Source organism: Pelodiscus sinensis, chromosome 1 (genome assembly GCF_052426305.1).
Source record: "Pelodiscus sinensis isolate ZL-2025 chromosome 1, ASM5242630v1, whole genome shotgun sequence".
NCBI lineage: Eukaryota > Metazoa > Chordata > Testudines > Trionychidae > Pelodiscus > Pelodiscus sinensis.
The window spans coordinates 15416528-15443342 of record NC_143052.1 but is presented as its reverse complement, the minus strand read 5'-3'; the positions used below and the strand labels follow the sequence as shown (position 1 = coordinate 15443342).

General features: G+C 44.4%; 1 protein-coding gene across 1 annotated transcript in view; it reads left to right on the top strand.

The window, feature by feature from the left end:
* Positions 1-22309, top strand: part of CCDC3 (coiled-coil domain containing 3) — a 108661-nt gene extending 86352 nt beyond the window's left edge. Inside the window, exon 3 of the mRNA XM_006117099.5 lies at positions 19862-22309. Within this exon, the coding sequence (XP_006117161.1) occupies positions 19862-20137 (276 nt within the window). The 3' untranslated portion in view covers positions 20138-22309. The remainder of the gene's footprint in view (positions 1-19861) is intronic.
* Positions 22310-26815: the final 4506 nt, after the last annotated feature.

Below are 26815 nucleotides of genomic sequence, written 5' to 3'. Positions count from 1 at the left end.
CCCCAAGTCCTTTTAGCAGTACTACCATCTAGATAATCATTCTAGACATTCTAGTTGTGTATATGTATGTTAGAGAGAGGAGAGCGGGAACTAGGGCCTCTTAGCCAGTCAGTGAAGTCAACAAGGCTTTGTGTAGGTATAAGGAGGTATAGGAGTCCTTCTAAAATGAGAAAGAGGAGTAGTCTGAAAATAAGACTGGGAACGAGGAATACCTAAGTTCTAAAATCAGACATGACATCCTCTTGGAGGCTTTTTCCACGTACTTTACTCTTTCTGCTTCAGTTTCACCATCTATCATAGAATCATAGAACTGGAAGAGACCTCAGAAGGTCATCAAGTCCAGCCCCCTGCTCTAGGCAGGACCAATTCCAACCACCATGTATATTTGCATGCTTTTGATTCAGAAGAATTTTAATTATACCTCAATGGCCAAAAATATTGTATTTTAACATTTCAAAATTTGGAACAAAGTTTTGTATTTGTTTTTAATTGTGAAATGTTTCCTGTTCCACCTTCACCATCGCTAATGGATGGAATTCTATAGCCAGGACAGAATGTATGTAATTTACTGATCTGGCAAAAGCAAAATTACATTGCGCAAGACAGGGAACAAAGTATTGTTGGAAAAAACATTCACTTCAGAATCTCATCTCAGCCCAGCAGCGTAGCATGAAAATTATTGTTTAAACTTTTCCTTTAACTTTTCATAAGTAATGTTAATGGAAACAAATGTTTCTAATAGCAGATACATTTTGAGATTCAGTTTTTTGACTTGGATGAAGATTACATTACCTGTCCAGCTGCCCCCTACATCTGGAACTACCCTCTTTGCCTTTTGTTTCAATCACTTTCCCTCCTCCTTAAAACTCACCTTCTTCCACAAACCCATCAATCAGCTGAAGACAGGGGAGATTATAAACACCAGAACCTGCACATTAGTCCCATAGGTGTAAGGTGCAAATAACTCCATAATACAGAAAACATGTAATGCCAGAAAACATGTAAAGAATAAAATATACCTGTATATAAAAATCTGTACAAGAAGGAAAAACACATCCATAGTCCAATTTAAAAGATGAAAAAAGGGTAACACCGAGTGACAAAATATCCTCAAACTTCTCTCTAATTACCCGGTCACTAGCAACATTAGGTTTCTCTAGTAAATGTACCATAACAGCAGTATTTACAAGTTCTTACAGATTACAATGTAATCTTACTTAAAAGAACCCAAGAATAATTACCATGTGACCTATGCACTGTAGTTCAGAAGACATTAATAACCACACATTTATCTTGTAATGATGCAGCATTTGCTGTATAATTATCTTGCCATGACAATTATTAATGTACAATTAAATGGTCAAGAGTTCCTGTAATAATATTAAAGAGCAGTTACAGAATATTATATGGCCTATAATTTACACAGTTTCCCAGGTAAGTTCATCCAAAGGTATTTAGTTTCTGCTCAGTGAACATGAAGTCAAATATGGCCCGCTGATTAGCCACATAAAGCAATCCAGAAAAGCTCCTCTAACTTATGTCTCCAACTCATCCTCTGAAATCAGGTCAGAAAAATGACTGAAGTTATTTTCTGGCTTGGGAAAATGAAGGATGAATCTTGATCTTTCTTTCATTAATCGGTATAATCATTATTATAACCATTATCATTATTGCAATCAGGTAAACACATACCTTCTTGCAGGGAGACAGAAGCTGTCCACTAGGGAATAAGAAGTAAATCTTATGCATACCACATGCAGACTTAGATCTCTTTGTGTCTGATATATTGAAAGTCATTCCTTGCATGCATTGGACACTGTCTCGCCTCCTCCTTAACCAGAAACATTATGGAACTTAGGAACACAGACTGACCCAAGCCCAGTCTCCATAGTGAACCTTCAACCTAGCACCATAAATCAGACTCTGGTCCTTCTGTTCCACTTCAATAATCACAAGTGCATTCAGAAGCAGAACAGGATAGTAATGTGGAACCTTTGCCCCTCCCTGCCCACACACACACACACCATTTCTGAGCCCTGAAGACTAAACTATTTCAGAATTCTCCCCATTCCAAGAGTGGTATGTTTTACCATTATCACACATACAATCTTCTGATTGATCTCGCAAGATTTACAGCTCATTCACCAGGATGCATGTGCCCACAGGCATTTTACTCTCTGCAGTCCTTAAATTTTCCATACTCTGTTGCTACCTTACTGAAGCTTTCCTCGCATTGGATCGTGTAGCCTGTGTAACCCGTTACTACTATCTTTCTTTTGCACCACCGCACAATGAATTAAACCTTCAGTGATGTTGGAAACAGGCTGTTGCTCAAGTCTTCTGATTGCTGGGAGAGAGAATCCCTCCCTTAGGCAGGGGACATAAGTGATACAGTATGTGTCAGGAGAAGAAGAACAAGGAAGCTTAACTAGGAAATTAAGTAGCATGTAAGTAGAATAGAAAGGGATTTAGGCTTATTTAATCTTCAGAAAAGTGAGGGGGGATTTGATACCTGAAGGGGGCTTCCAAAGAAGAAGGAGAGGGGCTGTTCTAAGTAGTGACAGATGACAGAATGAGGAGCAATGGTCTCAAGTTACAGTGGGAGAGGTGTAGGTTGGATATTAGGAAAAACTTTTTCACTAGGGGGGTATGTCTGAACTACATCTCTCTTTAGAAAGAGGGATGTAAATTATGCAAATCGAAAGTGCAAACAAAGCAGGGATTTAAATATCCCACACTTCATTTGCATAATTGCATTGCAGTGGTCTTTTGAAAAAGGATATTTCGAAAGTGAAACTACAGTCTAGATGCAGTTCTTTCGAAAAAAAAACTTTTTCGAAAGAGCCCATACTCCTATTTTTTTTCCAAAAGAACTGCGTCTAGACTGCAGTTTCACTTTCGAAATACCGTTTTTCGAAAGACCGCGGTGACACGATTATGCAAATGAAGTGCGGGATATTTAAATCCCCGCTTCATTTGCACTTTCGATTTGCCGAATTTACATCCCTCTTTCGACAGAGGGATGTAGTTTAGACATACCCTAGGAGGGAGGTGAAGCACTGGAATGGGTTATTAGGGAGATGGCGGATTCTCTATCCTTAGAAGTTTTTAAGTCCCAGCTTGACAAAGCCCTGGGTGGCATGATTTAGTTGGGATTGGTCCTGCCTTGGGAAGGGGGTTGGATTCGATGGCCTCCTGAGGTCCCTTCCAGCCCTATGATTCTAAAGTACCCTAAGTATTAGAGGAACCTTCCTAACACTGAGCTGTGACTCATTCTCCCTGAGGAAGCAGTGAAAGCCCTGAACCGACAGGGAGAGGGACTACTGCAGAGGAAATAATGGTTCTCTTCCAAATCTGAGGGCTATGGCTCTGTAAAGATGGATTGCCTATCTTGGGAATGGAGAGATGCAATTTAGCAGAGCAGTTTAGAATAAAAACAATTTTCAGTGCTGCTTCCTGACATGTTTGGTGGGGAGACGCAACCAGATCCCACTTACAGCACATCACACTGTTATGTTCTCTTGGAAGACACAGGCAGTAATTTTCTGTGTTGCATACCCTCTTCCAACTGCTGGAATTTGCCGTGCTTCCTCCTTCCCTTACAAGTGACGGAAAATTCCCTACTTTGTCATTTTGCTGTCCACAAGTAATAAATCCCAAAGCTGACAGAAAGGGGCTGAGGCGAAAGGGGAGCAGCCTTAGTATTTCAAAGCAGGGATCAATTTATACAATTTGGAAGTACAAATTCACAAACCAACACTTCCTCTTACCCTATTGTGGTGGGGATTCTTAGGGAGATAAGGCGTTGCCTGACTGGCTCATACTAGAGGGCTGTGTCTAGACTGCATCCCTTTTCCGTTTAAGAGGGATCTTAAAATGAGGGATAAGGGATCTTTCGGAAAAGGCTTTATTTATTTTCCGAAAGATCCGTGTCTAGACTGGCACTTTTTTCCGGCAAAGCTCCGAGCCGGAAAAAAGCGGCAGCCATTTTTATGCTAATGAAACGGGGGGGATTTAAACTGCCGCTTCATTTGCAATTGCGGTATGTCTAATTTGCATCCCTTTTATGGAAAAGGGATGCAGTCTAGACACAGCTGAGGTGTATCAGGCCCAGTTCTCTGCCTCTGGCAGTAGTCTATACCAGAGGCATGGGTGGGAAAATCTGTGCAAAGTGTCCCACCTTTTTAATTTCATTTAATGACCCCTTGTTCTTGTGTTATGACACGTTGCCCTCCCACTGTCTCTTCTATGCTATGCGTTATTTTATGCGCTATTAACATAGCTCCTATTAGTCACCCGATTTCGAAAAAAATAGCTCCAGTCTTTCCACTCTTTGTCATAGGAACATTTTTTTCCATGCCCTTGATCATTTGTGTAAGTTTTTCTGTGGCCTCCCCCCCCCCCCGACACCCACACACCCACTGCAGACTATGTACAACAAACAGTAGGTTGATTAAAGGGTTAAGAAATGTGTGCACACACAGACATCTCTTTATTTAGTGACCTTGCCTATATTTATCTGCTGGATATTTTGACTTTGCATAGCTGTTTAATTTGGCTGCCTTAGAACATGTGTGGGGTTGAAATGCATCTTTCCTATTTAGATCATACAAAAGAAAAACTGAGGCTCCTGATTTATAATGCTTTAAGTTGGAAACCAATTTTTCTTTACTTCCCACTCCCAAATTATTGGGCAGTGCTGCCATATCTCACCTCAGAGCTGGCTGCATTTCTGTGGTGGATAAAGAAACTTACTGGTTCAACAGTTCATAGGGCACTTTGGGACCAAAGGTACTGCATAAGCATAACATTTTTGTCATGCCTCCAGAACAATGCCAGCCAGTAATAGCTAGGCAAGTGACAGAGACAAATTACTAATCTATTTAATTGTCTCCATTAATAATCAAAACAACTCAACATGTACAAATTTTGCACAGTTTGTCTAGGCAAAAACATGGTAATGTTTAGTGATAGAAATGTAGCCGTGTTAGTCTGGTGTAGCTGAAGCAAAATACAGGACTATGTAGCACTTTAAAGACTAACAAGATGGTGTATTAGTTTATGGTAATGTTTGTCATCTCATCTTCCCCCGGATTCAGATCTTATTCGTTTGTTTGCTTTTTCTACCCGTTACATCTGCCCTCAATATAAGACGACTAATTCTGTAGTAGGGCATGCTTTCTTACTAATTGTACAGAACCCTGCTCTGGTTGAGACTTCTCGGTGCTACCGAAATCCAACAATAAATACATTTTTAAAAAGCTTGTAAGCCAAGTTTAGCCCTGGCATAATCTGGTACAATTCCACTGATACTATGCCAATGGAAATGAACCTCTTTAATCCAGCTACCCAGGGAAGCAGGGTTTGCTGGATGAAAGATTTTGCAGGGCCATTTTCGCATGAGGGGGATGGAGGTGGGGCTCTTACCTGGAGTTGCCCCTCCCCCCTGCCACAGTGGGAGTGATGGAGAAAAAGCCTCCGTCAGAGAGCGTCAGGGTGCTGCTGTTCCCCCAGCTGAGGGGCAGGGAGAATGGCTGCATGCAAAGCCGCTTCCTCCTTCCACTGCCAGGCTCCGTACTGTGTACGTGCCCAAACTAGGGGCACCTGGAGTATAGAGGTTCCAGTGTATTTCATTGATGCTGATGGAGATGTGTTTCTACTCAAGAGTTGAATTCAGGCTGAGTCTTCACTGTATTCAACAATGGTGATTTCGAATATTTTTGTGTGTCCCCCCCGCTCACTTCCTCACTGCTATCTAGGCAGACAGTTTCACATCCCTATTAAATAGATTGGGTGAATTTTTAGCTTCTGGGAGCTGTTTTAACATACGACTTGCAGTAAGATGTTTTTTAAAGGCTTGCCAAGACCATCTTGTGCTCAGCAGACATGGTTGCTAGGTTTTTGCCTTTTAGTTGCAATACAACTAGCTTTTTACACCCGCATTGCCTAATTTCTAGGCCGTCAGCACCCTCAGGCCTTGTCTACGCTACACAGGCTTTTCCAATACAGCTATGCCAGAAAGCCCCCCCGTGTGGACACAGCCTATGTCAACAGAAGGAGTTTTGCAGGTACAGCAACACCGTCTCCCCAAATAATATTAGTTCTGCTGACGGACAAAATCTTCTGTTGATGTAGTTATATCGATGTTGGGTGTGAGGGTTGCCAGCATATGGCTATATCAGCTATGGCCGTGCTTATTTCATACCCTTAACATTAGAACTAGGTCTGCCGCTGGGGAGGAGGGGAAAGGAGGCAACTGCCCCAGGGCCCAGTGACTCTAATGGACCTTAGGCTCCTATCCCTTTAAATCACCGCCGGAGCGCATGGAACACACCTGACAGCTCTAACGGCTGGATTGGGGGTGGGGGAACGGCACAGCTCACCCTGAGCAGCACTGAGGGCTGGCTGCCCCCAGACCCACTCCTTTCACTAGAGACCCCTCCCCTTTCAGGTGCACTGAGCCAGACCCTCCCTCCCCCACAAACCCCTTTCCCAGCATGCAGCGGCAGATATAGGGCAGGGCGAGCGGGGCGGCTGCCCCGGGCCCCGCGCTTCAATAGGCCCCGTGCCAGCCCCGCTCGCCCTGCAGTGTATCTGCCGCTGCTGCCCTTACCTGCTGGAGCTGCCTCCGCCGCTGCCTTTCGCTGCGAGTCCACAAGTGGCTCCGTTAGCCAGTGGCGCGCACAGCGGCTTGTTGCCAGGGTTGTGAAGGGTGATGCCTGGCCATGGCGCCCAGGTATCCTGCTGCTCCACCATCCTGCCCCGCCCAGAAAGAGGCTGGGGGTGGCACGGTTTATCCCCCGGGGGGAGCCCAGGCCCCTTTCCCGCCGCGCCCAGGGGTAGAGCAACCCGCCCGCCAGGGAGACCCCATCTCCTCCCACCAGTCCCCACCTCCCCCCACTCGTGGGCGCAACGCGATCCAGCTCCACAGACAGTGCCCCCCCCCACACACACACACGTCCCTGGGAGCAGGGGGAGTTGCCAGCTGCCCCCACCCAGCCAGGAGCTGTTCGAGAGGCTGAAATGATAATTTTGGCGTGTCTGATGAGTCAGACACCCCTGCCCGCTGGTCCTCCCTATGGCCCATCTGTGCACAATCCTCCACGTAGCCACTACCTGCCTGCCCCTCAACCCGAGTACCCACACGCTGCCTGTCCCCCCCAAGCCCCAACACCCACACGCTGCCTGCCCCCCAAATCCCAGCACTCACACACTGCCTGTTCCCCCCCCAAATCCCAACACCTAATGCTGCCTCCCCCCAACACCCAACGCTGCCTGTCCCCCCAAGCCTCAACACCCACACGTCCCCTGCCTCCTGCAAGTCCCAATGCTGCCTGGCTGCGGAACACCCAATGTTGCCTCGCAAATACCAGCCATGGGCAGCCAAAGAGAATCTACTGTGAGCCAGGAGCGTTTTGTAGGTCTTTTGATTATATCGATTGAAAACGACCGGTGTAAAGAAATGGACTTTACTGACATAATTGAAGAATGTGCTGCCAAAAGAGCTAGACAGCTATAGTAGATTTAAATACAAATTAAAGTGTTTAATTATGAATGCAGAATTGAGTTTAAGAATGAATTACAATATAATTAAAATAAAAATTATCCAACTAAATTAAGTTTCTATCAAATTTACCCAATTCTCTGTTAATAGGAAAATAGCCTTCAATTTGCGCATTTGATGCCTTTTTTCTATTTTTTCTCCAAAGGGGGGCCCGCAAAATTGTGCTGCCTTGGGCCCCACAAAACTCTCATCTGCCCCTGCCAGCATGGCTGCCAGCTCCCCTGATAAGAGCTAAGCAGCCGAGGAGCCGGATCCAGCCCATCTATCACTTTGATCCGAACCGTGAATTGCATCTGGCTGCTTTCTGTATATAGCCTGCTGCCCATGCCACTGAATTTCCAGGTGGTGCCTCAGGCAGCAGGATCCTATTTAAATGTCTCCCGGTTCCCAGTCATGGTGCCACCCTGGCAGGGACAAGAGTTGCAAGCCCTTCAAACAGCCACAGTAAACCTGGGCAGCTGCCAGGTAATGTGGTAGTGATGGGGCTGGGAGCCCTTTGCTGTGTTTTTAATTCAAAGCCTCTGGACCCAGACAATCCCCAGCCTCACCCTTTCTGCCCCATGTCCCACCCCTTTTTGGGGGGGGTGGAGCTGGCCTGTGACTACCTACCAAAATGTATTAAGTGGCTCCCCTGCGAAAATTATTGCCTACCCCTGACTAAGCTGATAAAACTTAGTACTATTGACCCGGCCTCAAGTTCAGTGAGTGACTAGTCGATTCCCCCCACCTTGCTGCCACTATCAGATAAAGGCAGCAAAGGGGGGGAATGAGAGGCTACTTCAAAGCAGCAGTGCCGCACAGCTGATCCCCAGCTCAGCTGTGCGGCACCACCCCTTTGAAATGCCGCCTCAGCGTTTCAAAGGGGCAGCACTTCACAGCTGAGCCCGGGATCAGCTGTGCGGCGCTGCTACGTGTGGAGCCTGGGATCAGCTGGGGAGTCCCCATCTGACCCCGGCTCCACGTGGCATTCCAGATCGGCAGCACAGCATGGAGTCCCCCTCTAGTCTCAGGCTCCATGCTGTGCTTCTGTTTTGAAATGCACAAGAGCCCCCGCTGGGGACTCTTGTACATTTCAAACCTGGCATGTAGCGTGCAACCAAGAGTCAGCAGAGTTCCACTGGGGCTCTTGTACATTTCAAAGGAGGAATACGGACGTGCTTACGAACTAGTTGAGTAGTTGATGGAAATTCCATGGACTACTCGACTAGTCAGTTAGCTGTTACTTAACATCCTTAATGTCAACCCAAAGGACTCAGATCTTGTTTGTGCCTAATACTACTTGCCAAACTGGGCTGTGTAATAAAATATTATTAATATACTAATAACAACAGAGTGCAAGGAAAAAGTAAGTTATAATAAAACCTCTCCATTTTATTTTTAATTCATATAAACTTTTCTATGTTTTTATCATATATATTTTATAGCATCGAGGCAGTTAGAATTGTACTGTGCATACATCTGTAATGAAAATGACTATTAAAAAGGAGGAAATATTAGCAGTCTAAATTCAGTATCTAAATGGTGTGAAATGCAAAAAGTCAAGAAAAGCACGTAATGTAAACTAGATTATAAAAACCCTTTCAGTTATCACTGAAGATACTCTTAGTAATAGCAGGAAATGTTTTAGCCTTACTCAAAATGTGATTTTTATCTTAACGCCCCTTTAGTAGGTGTCATGCATCCTAGACTTTGTGCTACACCTATTTTCATTGCCCGGGGGATGGGGCAGGATAGGGAGGTATCTGGTACACCATCCCTGCCATGCCTCGGATAGGAATCCACGTAAAAGACCTTTTCTGCTGTGGACCCCCACTTTACAAGGGCAGCCACACTGGAAGAGAACCTGGAAATGTAGCTCCAAGATGGCCTTTAGAAGGTCTGGGTCCAGCCAGAAGGCAAGAGAGATGGGAGTTTGGCACTAAATAGCACTTGTACCTTTGTGCAGCAGCATGGAAACCAAGTGCTGTCTGGGCACTAAATACCATCATCACTTGAACTGGGAGGCTAATAAAAACATTACAGAAAGTGTTATTTTCCTGTAAATTACCTGTCAAGAGAACACTAGAAATACAGGTCTCAACAAAGAGCTATTCAAGATCTCATCTACCCTCAGGGCCAAACCTGTGGGAATGTTCATGCTAGTCTCCCGCCCAGCCCCATACATTAAAATTCTTGATGTGAATGGTTCTCAATCTAGAGCACAAGGGGAGCTGCTAAAGAACTGGAAGGCTAATTTAAATCTCAAGCACACTCAGCTCCCACCAGGTGCTTCACACCTTGTAGAATCAGTCCTGTACGCTGAAATGAGACCACAACACAAATATTAATGCACACAAAAGAAGCCGAGTGCTGTCGCCACCAGCCCAAAGGGAGATTCCAGAAATCAGGGTTCAGTTCCCAGGTCTGCCACTGCATTCTGTGGGACCTTGGGCAAGTCATTTGTGGGCAACACATAGCAGCTGAGCCCTTGAAAACCAGCTTAATCTTGCTAGAGCTACATTTTAAAGGCATGTAGGTAACTAACTCCCATTGCAATCAATAAGAATAAGGTGTCTAGATACCTTTAATAGCCCCTCCCCCCATGCCACTTCTGTAAGATGAAGCTACTTCCTTCCTCCCACTCTGTGTCTTTCACATTCGATTGTCACCTCCTTTGGGAAGGGACTGTCTTTTGGTTTCATATCTGTACAGCAGCTCACCCAGTGGGGGTCCCCAATACCCGACCGCATGCAGCTGTGATACAAACAACAGGAAACGACTATCCATGGAGACAATTGTGCTGAGACTGGGGAGGGTAGCAGAGGGGCCACAGGCTGAACAGAACCTGGACTCTGTAGTCTGGTCTCTTCTGCAGAAGTGCTCCTTGCAGCCCAGGGGTAAGGCAGTGTTGCGGACCCCATTGCCTGTGCTGTGCCCATATGCAGCAGAGAAGACTGCCTCGCTGGGTCCCTGCGAAAGGTGTGCACTGGGGGGGGACCTTGTTCTGTGCCCTCTGGAAGGGGCGGGGCCTTGGGCAAAAAGGGCGGGGCTGGGCTATGCAGCTCTCAGTGCCACCCAGTGAGTGCCACAACTCCCCCAAGCAGCCTTCAGTGGCTGCCTAGATTGTGCTGCCCGGCCCTACAGCCACAATTTAAAGGGCCGCATGCTCTGCCCACAGCCGCTGACATAGTAGCAGTGGCTGGGAGCTCCTGGCCCTTTTGTATCACCAGGCCTTGGGGCAACTGCGCCCTTTACAAATGCCCCTCCCCTCCCTATCAGCGGGCCTGCCTCTCTATGATGGAGAGAGGAGGTTCTTGGATTATCAGGCTACTTCCTTTCATCAGCACTAAATCCACTCCAGCCCAGCTGCACTGTCCCAAAGCCAATCGCAGTTTATTCATCAGAACTCAGAAGCCGGGGAACTTGAAGACCAAGATGAGGATTTCACTACTGCATGATGTCTCTGATATTTACTACAAACGAAACCCCAGGATCCAAGCTCCCTACCAGACATGAAGGTTGTGCAGTCTCGGGGAATGAGGTCTTTGTTACAGGTGTGTTTTTCAAGAAGTCTGTCCCGGAGTTTAAGAGCATGGTTAACAAAAAACCAAGTTGTGGAGTTTTGTCCTTTTACTTCCACTCCTCTCCCCTCCCCCCACCCAAATTCAACAATAACCGTCTTCCCCGAGACAAACAGTCCTGCCTGCTGAGTCAGTGCATGCTGGCGAAGCAGCTGGCACATAGGCCATTGGGAAGACACTACCTCCAGCTGATGCCACAATTTGTAAACAGAGATTGCATTTCCCAGGGCAGTGCAGGTGGCAGGAATCCTTGACCTTTTCACAGCCTGCAACGGGAATGTCAGCACCACCTACTAGCAAGCACCATCGATGCATGGAAATGCAGTGCTTTGGTCAATGCTGCCTGCATCAGGCTTGGTAAGTTAGCATTCAGGCAGCTTGTTGTAGCAGCTGATGGGGATTCGCCCCAGTGTTCAATTTAAACATTCTTTATCGCACATGGAACCTGGCTTGGAGCTTAACCTCTCTGCCCAGCATTTTCAGCTTCTTGGACAGGACTTTCCAAACTTTGGAATGCCTCCTCCTTCCAGCCTATGAAATCCATTGCTCTGGAAGGAACAGCAGGTCAAGTTGGGTTTGCAGAGCCCCTGGGCAGTAACGCCCTCCCCACAACCCTAACAGCATTAGTAGCAGAACCACCCACTCCACAGGATGTGTCACCCTTTCAAGCCCCACTTACAGGACCTTCTCAATTGGTCCATACACCCCATTTAAACCTGGGAAGTTTGTCCGTACAAGTAGGCAGAAGCTCGGCTAGCTGCTGCTACGGACTTTTCTTTCTTGGGCTGCGCCTTCCTGACCTCAGTTTTACCTCCTGTTTCTGACACCCAGTTTCTGACAGCCTTCTCCTCTGCTTCAGACCCTTGGTTCCTGGCCCCGGCTCTGATCCTTGGCATGGTTTCCACCTCTGGATCCTGACCTCGGATTGACAAACACCTCAGATTCCGGACATCCGGCTCTGGCTTTGGCAACTAGATTGGCTGCCCATGACTCAGACCTGATGCGCACTCCCTGCAATGTAGCCATGTTGTTAAAGGCCTAAATCTCAGCCACTGTGCTCCTGGGTAGTCCTTCATGCCAAACACGTTGTGATCCACTGCTCTTCAGAATATGAGACTTCCTCCCCTATTTGCTTCAGTGAGCAGTGAAATAGCAAACAGTGATGTTTAAAGTACCACCATGGATTATCTGAATCAGTTGCTCTCAACCTTTCCAGACTACCATGCTCCTTTCAAGAGTCTGGTTTGTCATGTGTTCACTTCACTTAAAAGCTTGCAAACGTCAGACATACAAACACAACATGTCACACCATGCAATTACTGAAAAAAACTGGGCTTTTATATTCCAGTTGATTTATTTTATAATTTTATGGTAAAAATAAGAATGTACTTACATTTCAGAGTATATTATACAGAGCAGTACAAACAAATCATTGTCTATGAAATGTTAGTTCGTACTGACTTGGCTAGTGCTTTTTATACAGCCTGTTGTAAAACTAGGCACCTGTATAAGTGAGTTGATGAACCCTCCAAGAAGACCTCCACATATCCCCGGGGGTATATATCTTTATGCCTCTATATAAAACCATGGTACGCCCATATCTTGAATACTGCATACAGATGTGGTATCTCAAAAAGATATACTGGCATTGGAAAAGGTTCAGAAAAGGGTAACAAAAATGATTCGGGATTTGGAACGGGTCCCATATGAAGAGAGATTAAAAGGACTTGGATTTTTCAGTTTAGAAAAGAAGAGACTAAGGGGAGATATGATAGAAAAGAGGAAACTAAGGGGAGATATGATAAAATCATGACTCGTGTGGAAAAAGTGAATAAGGAAACGTTATTTACCTATTCCCACCATATAAGAACTAGAGGTCACCAAGTAAAATAAATAGGCAACAGGTTTAAAACAAACAAAAGGAAGTTTTTCTTCACTCAGAACAGTCTTACACTTATTTACACTGTTGTAGAACTCCTTGCCAAAGGCTAGGTCTTTAACAGGGTTCAAAAAAGCACTAGATAGATTCATGGAGGCTAGGTCCATCAATGGCTATTAGCCAGGATGGGTAGGAAGGGTGTCCCTAGCCTCTGTTTGGCTGGAGGTGGGTGACAGGAGAAGGATCACATGAAGATTACCTGTTGTTTTCACTTCCTCTCGGGCATGTGGTATTGGCCACTGTTGGCAAGACAGGATACTGGGCTGGATGGACCATTGGTCTGACCCAGTATGGCCTTTATGTTCTTACATTATGTTCTTAGTTGAGAACCACTGGTCTGAATTATCACTCACTGGAACAAATTAGGCAGTTCACATTTCAGAGCTAATTGTTTCAGGCTCTCTGCGTATTCTAGCAGATATTAATGCATCATTATTCTGGCTTGATATTTTAAAGGTTTTGGGTTTTTTTGTTGTTTGTTTTTTTCCAGCTACAACCGTGAGAAACAGCCTTTAAGAAAAATCAAATCTAGGCTGCTAGCAAACAGCTGAAAAGATGATCCCTTGGCTCTTAGGCTAGTTCTTCATGCCCCACACTTTGGGAAACGCTGCTCTTGGGAAAGTGAATGCTTCACATTGCTCATCAGCAACCTGCTGATGGTTGGAAGCAAAGTCAGCTGTCATGGAAAAACAATCAGCAATTACATGCATTTATCCCATACTATTCCAGGGGGCACAGATAGAACCGTTCTTGCTGGGTAGACGGATAAGCCTCAGTAAAAATATCCTGTATGATGTTAAACAAAATAAAGAGCTAGGTTTGACTCCCGAGTGCTTTTAGGAAGAGTGAACTGGTTTTTTCTGTGGTTAAACAAATGAGGAGCCAGAGATAAGTGTCTGATGCTGGCCAAGGTTTTGTTAATCTGAACAGCTTTGTGCGACAAATCTCAACAGCTTCTCAGATTTATAGAAAGGAAGCAAAGAAGGCAACTGGAGATTAATGCTGGGATGCAACAAGATCTGCTGTAGGCATAGATTACTCTTGGAAGCACTGCCCCCCGCCATGCTCCCATTAAAATTTCAGTTGCTACATGGGATGCCCTCATATACCCCCTCCTACATCCCCTGCAGACACCAGTCCCCTATGAAGACACAACATTTGCAGTGTATAATTTGCAACGAAAGAGGTGCTAGGGCTCAAGCAATTAGGTGCTGTGACTCAAGCAGTTTTTATGTTCAGAGGTGCCAGGGCTATGACCTACCAAGCCCTGGCACAAATGAAGCACTGACCATGTGCAAAGGGAGCAGCTAACCCCTTCAGCTGCCTATCTGTAGCTTTTGCACAGCATCCCAAAAGGCACAGGTGTCATTTGTCCCATCAGGCATCCCAAATGCTGCTGGGCACTTGTTTTGGTGGGTGTGATCTTGGTTTTGGAATTCTGTTTTGGAAAAAAAATTCTGGACTGTGCACACTGCTTAAGGGAGAAGCTGAATTTGCAGCCAGAGCAGTTGGCTACCCTCACTGCTCAAGGAGGGCACTTGTATCAGGGAAGCAACTAATGGTTTCTTCTCTGTAACAGCAGTGGGGTGGGAAGGGAGAGCAATTCAGGAAGATTCAGCCACAGGAGAGGAGGTGGCCTACTTTAGGAATTACTGCAGGGGAGGTCACCGTCTCTACTCCTTCCCCCCCTCCCTTTAGAAAACGAGCCTCACACTAACAAGAGTATGTAATACCATAAACCTCCATAGCCATTGTGCCAAGCAGTGTGAGTCTGGATGGGAATTTTTGGTCCAGTACATCACAGCATCCCTCCCCCAACTTTTAGAGTTACCATAGTAGCTTTAGCATCCACAGAGAGCAGAAGAGACCTTGTTTATTTGAAGGCCAGCAAGGACCATCATCATCGGGGGGGCTACCAAATTTATGGCCGTGAAAGACCTCACAGACCATGAAATCTAGGCTCCCCCATGAAATCTGGGTCTTCTGTGTATTTTTACCCTGCTCTATAGGGCAGTAACTCTCAAACTGTGGTTTTGCGGCAATTTAAGGAGACCCCTAACTATGATCATTTAGACTAACCTGGTGCATAACACAGACCACAACTTCTGGATGAAGGGAAGCATAGCTTCTCGAATGACAGCCAGCCAGGCTGGATGTAAAAACTTCAAAGGAAGGAAAATCCACCACACTTGAAAAAAAAATCTTGTAAGTAAATTTATTGTGTGTGGTTGTATCCAGAACTTGAATTATCTCCCTTAAATAGATGAATGACTAAGTTGGCATTGCTAGGGCTTGAACTTGCCACTAACATACTCGATTTTTTCAGTGCCAACTTAATCATTTGTATACCATTCACAATATACAAATACTACCATTGTGCCCTATTGCCTTTAGCAGCAGAGTGATCGCTGTTCATTATGCTGTTACTACAAAGCTTCTTTGTGAGTCAGCCATAGCAGAACGGAAATGGGTGCTTCAGCCATTCAGAGATTAGCTTATATATGAAATACAGATTTTATAGATAAACAAAACTTGTGTGCGCATGCACTATAACAGTGCTGATTCTGCAATCTCGTTAGCAAAAACAAGTGTTTGTAGTAAGATGAGGGCCTGAAACAAAAGTTCATTTAGCACAGGCCTGGTTTGAGGCTCGAGGCCTAGCTAACAATGGACAAAACTTGGCTAATATAAAGCAAAGCTAAGCTGCAAGCAAGAGGCAGGCCCCTGCTCACAGAACTTGGCACAAACAGAGCTGACAGTGCAAAACACTAATTGGTAATAGGTCCAGGTGTAATTAGTACTGGTCATAAGTGGAAAGCACATTCCAAAAGGATGGTACCACCAGCTTGTTTAAAAATAAATAAATAAATACCTTAGTACCAACACCCCCCGCAGATACCAACCCAGGTTCAGGAAAGGGTCTAAAATGACAGCATGATGGATAGAGATATTCTAATCAAACTGCGAGGTGCAGGGTGATGGGTGGTATCTAAGTCGTGTCATAGTGTGGCAACCTGACACGTCAGAAGTGATGTATAACTTGTTTGTACCTGTATATAAAGTGGTGTCTTGGAGGGGCAGTCCTTGTCCAGCCTAGGGGACAGTGGGATACCCCAGTGATTGAGCTGAGTCCAGTGTTATAGGTACATATGTGTAATGGTTCAGAAGAGTTTACTGACAACTATTACTGTACTTTGCTTAACAATAGTGTAGACATACCCAATAGGTAGATACTGAGTAAGCTCCCCCACCCCCGTGAAAGTTATACTGTCATCCCCATTAGAGATAGATTTAAGAAATTTCAGGTGAAAGCTATTATCTTGATTTAATAATATTCTTAAATGTTCAGGCTAATGCTGTGCATGGGACTGGAAAATGGGAAAGCCAAGAATTCCTGGTTGTTTTCAAATAGCGTGTGGGATTTTGCTTGCAATAGGCATTACTGAACAAAAAAAAATTACATTCTCCTCTGAACAGTATATGCACTTTGTTTTGGGGTTACCATTCTCCTTGCTATGCACTTATAAAGCTGCCCCAGTGGGACTGAAGTCACCGTAAACAGTTCTGTCTCCAGCAAAGTTTTGGGGCTCGTGTGTAAAACGGACTGAAGCTAAGTAGCCCACTACAATGGGAAGCTGCTACAATGTTATCCCGCAGAGGTTTTCCATGTCTGGCAGGTTTCCAAAGCAAATTAAACATTACCCGTCCACCCACCACCTCCCATTTGCTGAAAAACATTACAAAACAAGATGGAAAACATGCATAATTACATGCTGTTATACACTATTATCTCTGCAAGTATTCACTTATTTATTAGATTTCAGTCTCATGTAAACGCCACACCAAAGGAAACCTATCCAAAGCTCTGGGAGCCCTCAATGCCTGTTTAAAAAAAAAAAAAAAAAAGTCAGACAATAGGAGATACAAAGTTAAATTTAATCAAAGACAGCACTCCTGTCTCTCATCCTCCATACAAAACATTTGATGGCTTGTTGTGACCAATGTAGCTTAAAATGCCAATCACACTATTAAAATTTGAAGAATTTTTCCTAGCGTGAACGTGAGGAAACAAATTCTCTAGAAGTGACTTCACTCCCTCCAGTCGCTTCTGTACTTCAGAGTTTTCTGGTAAGATGTACTGACTTACCACCACAATGCGTGAGAAATGTAAACCCTTTGTTTCCCTAAAACTCTGAGGGTACGTCTAGACTACAGGCTTTTGTCAACAGAAATTTTGTTGATAGATACTGTCGACAAAGCTTCTGTTGACAAAGAGCGTCTAAACTACATCCAGTTCTGTCGACAAAGCAAGCCGCTTTGTCAACATGAGAGTGTAGACGCAAAGGTCAGTGTAGATGCAATAACACCTTCAGACAGAACTCTGTCGACAAAAGGCGTTATTCCTCGTAGAATGAGATTTACAGCCATTGACAAAACTGCTGAGTTCTGTCGACAGAACTCAGTGGCAGTGTAGATGCAGGTATAGTTTTGTCAACAAAAGTCTTTTTTTGTCGACAAAACCCTGTAGTCTAGACACACTCTTAGGGTTGCCAGATGGTTTCAACAAAAATACCAGACACACTTGACATTATATCACAATCTATATTACATCTTACAGGCAGTCCCCGGGTTACGTACAAGATAGGGTTTGTTCTTAAGTTGAATCTGTATGTAAGTCGGAACAGGCATCCAGATTCAGCCGCTGCTGAAACTGACCAGCGGCTGACTACAGGAAGCCCGAGGCAGAGTTGCTCTGCCCCGGGTTTCCTGGAATCAGCCGCTGGTCAGTTTCAGCAGCGGCTGAATCTGGACGCCAGTTCTTACATACAGATTCAACTTAAGAACCTCAGGCGTCCCCAAGTCAGCTGCTGCTGAAACTGATCAGCAGCTGATTCCAGGAAGCCCGGGGCAGAGCAACTCTGCCTCGGGCTTCCTGTAGTCAGCGCTGGTCAGTTTCAGCAGCGGCTGACTTGGGGACGCCTGGGGCAGAGCAGCTGGGGTGCTGCCGGGTTGGTCCAGTAGCGCCCAGACCGGCGCTACGGGACCAACCAGTAGCGCCCCAGCTGCTCTACCACAGGCATCCGGAGAAAAGCCTGGTCTGCTGGGGGGGGAGGGGGGAGGCGCACTAGCTGTGCCCCCCCCCAGCAGACCAGGGAGACGCGGAGCAGCTTTTCTCGCCCCGGAGGACACAGGCGGCGGGACCGTGGCGCATCTGGGCGTCCCATTGCTCCCGTCCTCCGGGGCGAGAAAAACCCCGTTCGTAACTGCGGATCCAACTTAAGTCGGATCCGCATAACTCGGGGACTGCCTGTATTTAGAAAATACTGGACATTTATATTTTCTCAATTTGTTTCCTGAACAGAAAGGTCAAATACTGGACTGTCCGGTTCAAAACCGGACACCTGGCAACCCTAAAAGCTCTACCCTCAAACAATGCCTGGGTTCAAATTTTTGAGAGCACAAGTTTTTATTTTTAAAATAAATGTTTATAACCCTGTTATGACAACCACATACACAGGAAGTGAAACCTAAAACAGACTGAAATAAGAGAAAAACCCTATAAATCAGAGATACCACAGATTGTTCAATGATTACAGGAGGATGACGCTGATGTAGCTATGTGATAGGGAGGTTACATTACAAACAAGTTACTTAAATATTTGATACCATCTTTAAGAAATTATTCATCAGGACCATTCCTTAGCTTTCCAGTTCTACTCAGACTCTCTCATCCTGGATGATTCCAAAGTGCTCTGCAAATTATACAGGCATTCCTGTCATTGTCATGCAGGCACAACTCCTGCCAAAGTCGGGGAATTTTACCTGAATAAGGACTGCAGGAGTGTGAGGAGCACTAAAATGCAGCCGTCAGCTGGTGCATTGCATGCTGTGTATCAGTGGGGTGGGATTGGGGGTGGAGGGGAAGATGGTTTTTGACCAAGGACCCATTTCTACTCTGAAGGCCTTGGGTGTGTTAATATGCAAACTAAGATGACATGATCTTGCTTTGTAAGGTCTTATCTAAAAGACCTCTACATAATGAGCTGCATAAAATCTGGGGTTTTGTTAAACTTTGGAAGGGCAGACTCCAAACTTGACAGGATTTGACCTTGTGGTTCCAGGCAATGGAAGCACGTCAAGTGTGAGATTTAGATAATTGTGCCATCCCCTTCCAGTTCTATTAAAGAACAAGGGGCAGACTAGAACCAAAACCTGGAACTTCAGACGAGTTTAAAAAAAAAAAAATCTGGGTCTGATTATGTATTTTGCAACCGGCAGAATCCAATGGACTGAATTCAAATCCCAGAACTGAAACACACAGTAGAAACAGGGCAGGTCTCCTTAAGTTAAACTAAGTGCCACAGTGACCTAGACCAGTAGTTTGCAACCTATGGTCCATGGACGATGATGGGAGGCTCCACAGATTATGTCTGAGGTTTCCAAAGGGGCCCACACCTCCATTTGAACTTTTTTAGGGATCTGCAAATGAAAAAAAAGGTTGAAACCCCCCGTTCTAGGCTAACCTTATAGTGCTCATTAAAGTGATGTTGATAGGTAATGTTCTTAAGATCTGAACTAGGTGGTTCTTATTTTCAGATACGACAGAGAAAGGGGACTTTTAGGTGAAAACTGAAAGATGGAGAGGAGCTTCTGAAAACAATTATCTAGTTAGGAATAGTATATATTACCGGGGGGTATAGAGATCAAGAGAATGTCTAGGGAATTTACATGCTCCAGTGGTTTCCTGACTTTGCTTTAGAGCTCATGTGTCCTCTTTCCTTTCTACTCTTCCCTCAGCTCATGTGCTCTTCGGTTCAGAAAGCCCTGTTCGAGGAAGAGGATCAAGTGAAGAAACTGCAGCAGAAGGTGGCAACCTTGGAGAAACGTAACAAGCAGCTGCGAGACCGGGTGAAGAAAGTCAAGAGGTCCCTCCGGCAAGCCAGGAAGAACAACAGGCACATGGAGCAGATAAACCGAAAGCTCAATGAGAAGCTCTCCTCTGCAGGAGGCCAAATCCCCCATATTAACTCTTTAAAGCAAGAGAACTCTCATGCGACCTACCTTAAAGTATAATCCAAGGGTTAAGACACAGGCCAATGATATTGGTGACTTAGGACCCGATCCCACATTTGTTACACAACCAAATACACCAGTGGGAGTTTTGCCTGCATTAGAGTGTAGGATGTGGCCCTCACACCTTGTCTACATTGGCATTTGAACCATGAATGAAAACAAATCAGAACTTTGTTTAGGTACAGTTCTAGATAAGCAGGATCTCCACTAGATTTCACTGCACACTGTAGACCGGACCAAACCATCTGAAGGGTGCTTCCAAAGAGCCACACAGGGAAATAGCCTTAAAAGCAGCATCAATACACTTTGGCTCCATTTTCACTGCCTAGCACCAGTGTGTTTAAAAACAGGTTACCTGGAAATGTGTCCGGGAGCTGATCTAATGCTCACCGTCAGTGGCAATCTTGGTACTGATTTCTAATGGGAGGTGAATCAGGACCAGAAAAAAAAATTCAATCCAGTTTTCAAGCAGGCTTCAATTTTCAAGGTAGACAAGGTCACCGGTCTTGTGATCACTGTCTTGAGACAAGATGGAGGTTGCTGGGCAACCTCATTTACCTAAGTTTAGATACTGTAGGGATCATGTCAATATCAGCAGGGCATTAACATTAAGTCAGTTTTAAATGTGTATATATTTTAAAAGTCTTATAGAAAATATTTTTATTAAACATTTGATAGTCTAATTTCTTAAAATATTAAGTAAATCCTGTTTCTTGGTGGTTGTCACCCTTAAAATATGTTTCCCAACATTCTTAATTGGGCACCGCTAAAAGAGATTAGAAATGGAATTATTAAAATGGCTTAGGTTAAGGCAGCAATCTTATTGGTTGACAAAGATGCCAATCTTGTGTACATATTTCAGTTCATGGGTGGGAATGGTTTAGCCAACTCACTCTGCTTACTATCAATAGGCTATGGCAGGGTAGTAGAAAAAGATAGTAAAGGAAGGTGTTCTTTATGCTGTCCCCCCTTTTTAATATTTATTTTATAATCAATTTATGTGACATGAATACAAATACACTTAATATTTTCAACTTGAGGACAGGGGCAGCCGGACTTTGCCCAACCAAGGGCAACACTGACAATTTGCCATGGGTACACCTGACTTGAGTAAAAAGTCAGCAGCTTATCTTTATGCCAAGAATGTGGGCCAGGGAATCACAGGTCCCTGCATGCAATGCTTGATCTGAACCCCCAAGCCTTACCAGACTGCCCAGAGCATGACATAACATAGCATGCTGGGATATGTAGTCTCCATTGGCTGCTCTTTTCTACTGACGAGAACTAGGGATGTGAAGGACTAGTCGACTATCCAATAAGTCAGTTGACTAGTCACCCCCCCCCTCCTTTGCTGCCTGTATCAGATGGAGGGGGTACTTCAAAGCGGCAGTGCCACACAAAACCCAGGGTCAGCTGCTCCATGCGGCGCTGCTGCTTTGAATGCTGCAAGGAGCTTGGCGTCAGGCTCCTCGCGGCATTTCAAAGTGGCAGTGCTGCATGGAGCCCAGAGTGAGTGGGGGTTCCCCAGCTGATCCTGGGCTTCGGCGCTCTTACCTTTGAAGTGTAGCAACAGCCCTAGGGTTGTTGTTACACTTCCCTATCAACTAATCGAATATTCAATGCAAAAATGCATCGACTATTTGATTAGTCAATTACCCGATATTTAACATCCTTACCACAGACCAGATTGGGACCATCCTTGCATTAGGACCTAGAGGGAACCTGTACCAACTTTTATGCAACCATTTGACCTGAACTTGAGACTTAACTGTTGCTTTGGTTTCTCAGAAGCAGCTGAAGCTTAGATATCTTCCAATTCTGCTCCGCTTGGAAGACAGATGCATATATTTTTTGCCTGAAATAATACTAGCATTTTGTAAGAGTTTGATTTCTCTCTAAGAAGCAGCAGCTTCAAAGCATCTGCTTGTTGTTTCAGCATAATTCAGGCTGAAATAGTTCTCCAGAAATTGTACTATTACAGACTGGAGATTTTCTTAGCATCCTAAAAACCATCAATGGAGTTTTACTCAGTCAAAAATAAAATCCAGAGAAAAGTATATAGGTTTTGTGTTTCTATTTTTAAACTGTTTGAATAAAATTAAATGTTTTCCTGCTATTGGTATTCAAATCCTATGTATACATTTTTTAAATAAAAACATTGTGTGTTAATCACTTTTGTTAGTAAGGCTAATAAGATATTACTAATGGAACTAGATTTAAAAAAAAATCTTTTCACTGAAAAAGTGACAAAAAAATTTTGCAGAATATTTGTGTTTTGGTCAAAACAATTATCTACAAAAATATTGACATTTTCATTCTGTTTGGTGGGGGAAAATCCTACTGTTTCTTATTTTTAAACTTTGTTCTCTCTTTTTCCAGTGATGAAAAAATACAAGAAAGCATGAGTGTTTCTTTCCCTCTAGGCATTTCAAACATTCATTGTATGTTTGACCATCTGATTAATTTTTTTGCTGAGAAGACAAAAAAAATGCAAGCCAAAACATTTTTGTTTCTTTTGAAAGTTTTCACTTTTTTTGGGACTGGTTCTAAAGATGTGATCTAGCGACTTGAATGCTAAACTAGAAGGCAGAAACTTTTCCATTCTAATCTTGGCTGTAATCTGGACTCCCTTCAGGATTATATAATGTAGGCAAGAGTTTTCACTTTACATACAATTCAGGCCTTGTTTTTGCATGGTTACAGAGTTACACTTTGAATCATGGTAACTACACACACCAGTTTAAGCGTACATGATTCACAGAGTTTAAGATCAGAAGGGATGATTAGATCAACTAGGGTTATCTGGCCAAATAGTAAGAATTACAAATATTATCTACACTTATTGAAGCGATACGTATTATTAGAAGGCTACATCTGAATATGCAGCTACTGGGAGAGCCACATTTCACAAATATCCACTAACTTAAGACAATAAAAAAAACAGTCAAACAAAGGTTCATCTAGACCAGTATTTTGTCTTCCAACAGTGGCCAGTGCCAGGTGTCCCAGAGAAAATGAACAGAATAGGTCATCATCAAGTTGATCCTCCCTTGTCACCCATTCCCAGCTTGTGAAACAGAGGATATGGGTAGGAGCACCATTCCTATCCATCTTGACTAATAGTCATTGATGGATCTATTCTCTGTGAATTTATCTAGTTCTTTTTTGAACCCTGTTAAAGTCCTGGTCTGCACAATATCCTCTGGCATGGAGTTCCACATGTTGGCTGTGTTGTGTGAAGAAATACTTCCTTTTGTTTGTTTCAACCTGCCACCTATTAATTTCATTGGCTGATCCCTAGTTCTTGTGTTCTGGGAGCAAGTAAATAATTTTTCTTTATCTACTTTCTCTACACTGGTCTGATTTTACAGACCTTTATCATTTTATTTTATAGTTCCTCTATCTAACTCTAACTTCCTAGCTTGCCTTACTTGTGAGATATGTACATGTACTGTATTTAGTAAGAGCTGACACAGAGTCCTGTGATGTGTATATTAGGGATGTTAAATATCAGTTAATTGAATAGTCGAATAACCTCATGAATTCTTATCGGTTAGTCAACTATTCGGTAGTTCCCGGGAGTGAGGCTAGCAGCCAGTGCATTCCATCTCCACTCCCAAGGAATTCCCAGCTACTCTTCATGGGGTGCCAGGCGGGAGCTGGTCTGCAAGGAAAGCCAGTTCAAAAACCAGCTTTTTTTCATTTCTTTCATTTCTACAGAACCATTTTATTTGATTCACACAGCGAGGATTTCCTAAATCCTTAACAAGGGGTTTATGGTTAAGAATACATAAGGAATCTATCAGCTATGGCACGGCATGTAATGAAACACGGTTATTACTCATGTCGATCTTTGGTCACATGTCAGTGGTTGGTGTCACTCATCAGACCTGAAGGGGAGGCCATTAGAGGAGGCCTGTAGCTCATAGGTCCAGTCTGGCCCCTAGATGGTATAGCATGAAAATTCCCCCCGATTTAGTGAGCATGGCTGTGGACAGAGCAGAGCGAACCAAGTGAGCTCATAAACCACAAGCATCATCACAATTTAACCACCCCATGCAGGTGGCAACGAGCATGCGGTGGCGGAGGAGGATTATGGAGGACAGGGCTAGAAGTTTCCTCTAGATTTCATCAACAAAGCAATATAAATGAGACAGTGATTACCAGTCTGAATGATTACCAGTCCTTGGGTTGTTTATTTTATTAGCCTGCAGAGAAGCAAGGGGAGAATAATTGTTCTGGAACCAGGGACAATAGGGAAGCTTCTTATAGCAATCACACTCCACAAAATAAATTCCACTCTAGTTAGCTTTACCCTAGTGCAATGGAGATCAAAATCTGGCTCTATATTTTTAACATTTATTCCCAATGAAAACCCAATTTCTCCTATACACAGGAACAGAAAGTCTCCCAGGGCCAAAGAATCCTTCCCATCATAGGAAAAAAGTTCCCATTACCAAAGAGGCAAATACACCCAAAGGCCTGAGTGAAAGAACATGAGAGATCCTGGACAGCAGATGAAACTTAATGTCTGTCAAATGAGTCCACCAATCTATCCAAGTAATTGCTATAAAAATTCACTCCCCTTCCCTATTTACTCACAATTATTTTAATTTCAGGTCATAACAACTTTGATATTTCACCCAAAACTCAGAACACTGACCACACACAATACTATTTCCAACATTAGTTTTAGTCAGTGCACATCTGTGCAGCCAAAAATGGTAAGACAGAGACCAGCAGTTTGGTTCAGTGATTAGGTCTGTGGACTACAGTTCAGTGTGGGTTTTCAATGGGGAATAAACAATTACCGGTGGCCAATTATACATCAGCCAGAAGCAATTATTCTAGCCCAAGTGTGAGTCAAACAAATTCTTTCCTGGTGGATTTGAGAGAAAGAATAGGCATTTTTCCACAGGTATATGAAGCAGAGCAGAGGCCAGAGTTTAATAGCTGGTGTTTCTCTTCTTTTCTGTATGAGACACTGTATTCCACACAAGGCTGTAGTGGAACCCAATGAGCACTGCTTAATGGTTACAAACAGATCTCCTGGGATCTCATCTTGCTCCACTACTAGTTCACTATGTGAACCTGGGTAAGCCACTTAATCTCTCTGCCCCTCAGTCTGCCTCCTGGAAAACACATACCTACATCCCCAGCAGTCCTGGCAGGCTTTCACAGCTCATCTCTGCAAAGGTCCTCAGATGAAAAATGCTACCCATGGGTCTCAGACAGCAACATCTACAAAAACCTCACCATTGTGGGCCGTAGAATCTTGGACGAGCCATACAAGTACCCCATCTTTTGGCATATGATCTAGCCATAGGCTTTCAGGGGTTCTTTGTCCCTTGACTGGTTGGCTCTCTCACTACATAAAACAAAAGCTCCAGTCTTGAGTACAGCAAAATTGGATCCCTGCCGAGGGGCAATATGATTCATCTGCAGCAAAGCATTTCCTCACGACCACAGCAGACCCTGGAAGAGCACAGCTAGGCCTAAGTTGACTGCAGGTGGCACAATGAAGAAAACGAGGGTATATCCAGCAACAAAACAACCACAGCCAGCCTATGTTAGTGGATGCAGGCCCATGGGGCTGTAAAGTGCCTGTGTGCACATTCAGGATTGAGCTGGACCCTGAGCTGTTGAACCCTGTGACTGGAGGGGGAAGGGGGAGAAGAGGATCCTTCATCCCAGGCTCCAGCCTGAGCAGCTCCCTTTCCCCATATCAACACCCCCCCTCAACAGTGGGGGGGAGGGTGAGCTCATACTACCAGGGCTGGCCTTACCATGAGGCGAACTGAGGCGGCCACCTCAGGTGCCAGACTGGGGGGGGGGGGGGAGCACCACTAGGACCCACAGAATTGAGACCTTTCAAAGTTTTGGCCCAAACGAAGGGGCATGGGGGCATCCTTTGAGCTCCCCACCTCAGGTGCCAAAAAGTTATGGGCCGGCCCTGTATGCTGCAGCTGTTACATGGCTGCTTCTCACTTGGCTCATTTCATTGCGCGGATCCATGCGTCTTGATCAGCAGCAGTCCTTTTATAGCACCGGCTGGGGAGGGAAGTCAGTGCTTGTTTTCCTGCTTGTGCATTCGAGTAGGACTTTAAAAGCCAGGCCTTCCTAGGGCTAGAGGGGCATTGTTAATTAATAAGAGAGTATCATAGCGAGATGTGGTTTCAAGTCGAGTGGAAGTCTCATAAATGAAATGAGCGTGCTGGCCTTACTCTCGTCCCCCTGGCTGCATGGAATGTGAACAGAGTCATTAATGCACCAGAATCAGCTCAAAGTTAATTAAAGGAAATCATACTTGGCATTGGATTTTCCTCCTCAAAGCACTTTACATATGTTAACTGAAATTAAATAGTGCTCCCCTTAGAGACCAACAGAGAAGATACTGTACCAATCTCAGCTACTGCGGAGAATAAGTTTACCCCTTTCCTTCTAGAATGTTTAGCGGCATTCTAAGCAAGCTGGGTTGAATCATCATAAAAATGGGAAAAATGTGTCCATGGTATAAAGCTAATGACAAAAGCATCATTCCGTGGTCACAGGGCCAACATGGTCCATGATGTTGAATGTCGTTGGAGTTAACCATAGAGAATTACGACCATATCTCCTTATTACCCCATATTCAAAAGCTTTTCCATTCAAGGAGGATTTCAATTCCTGCACACACTA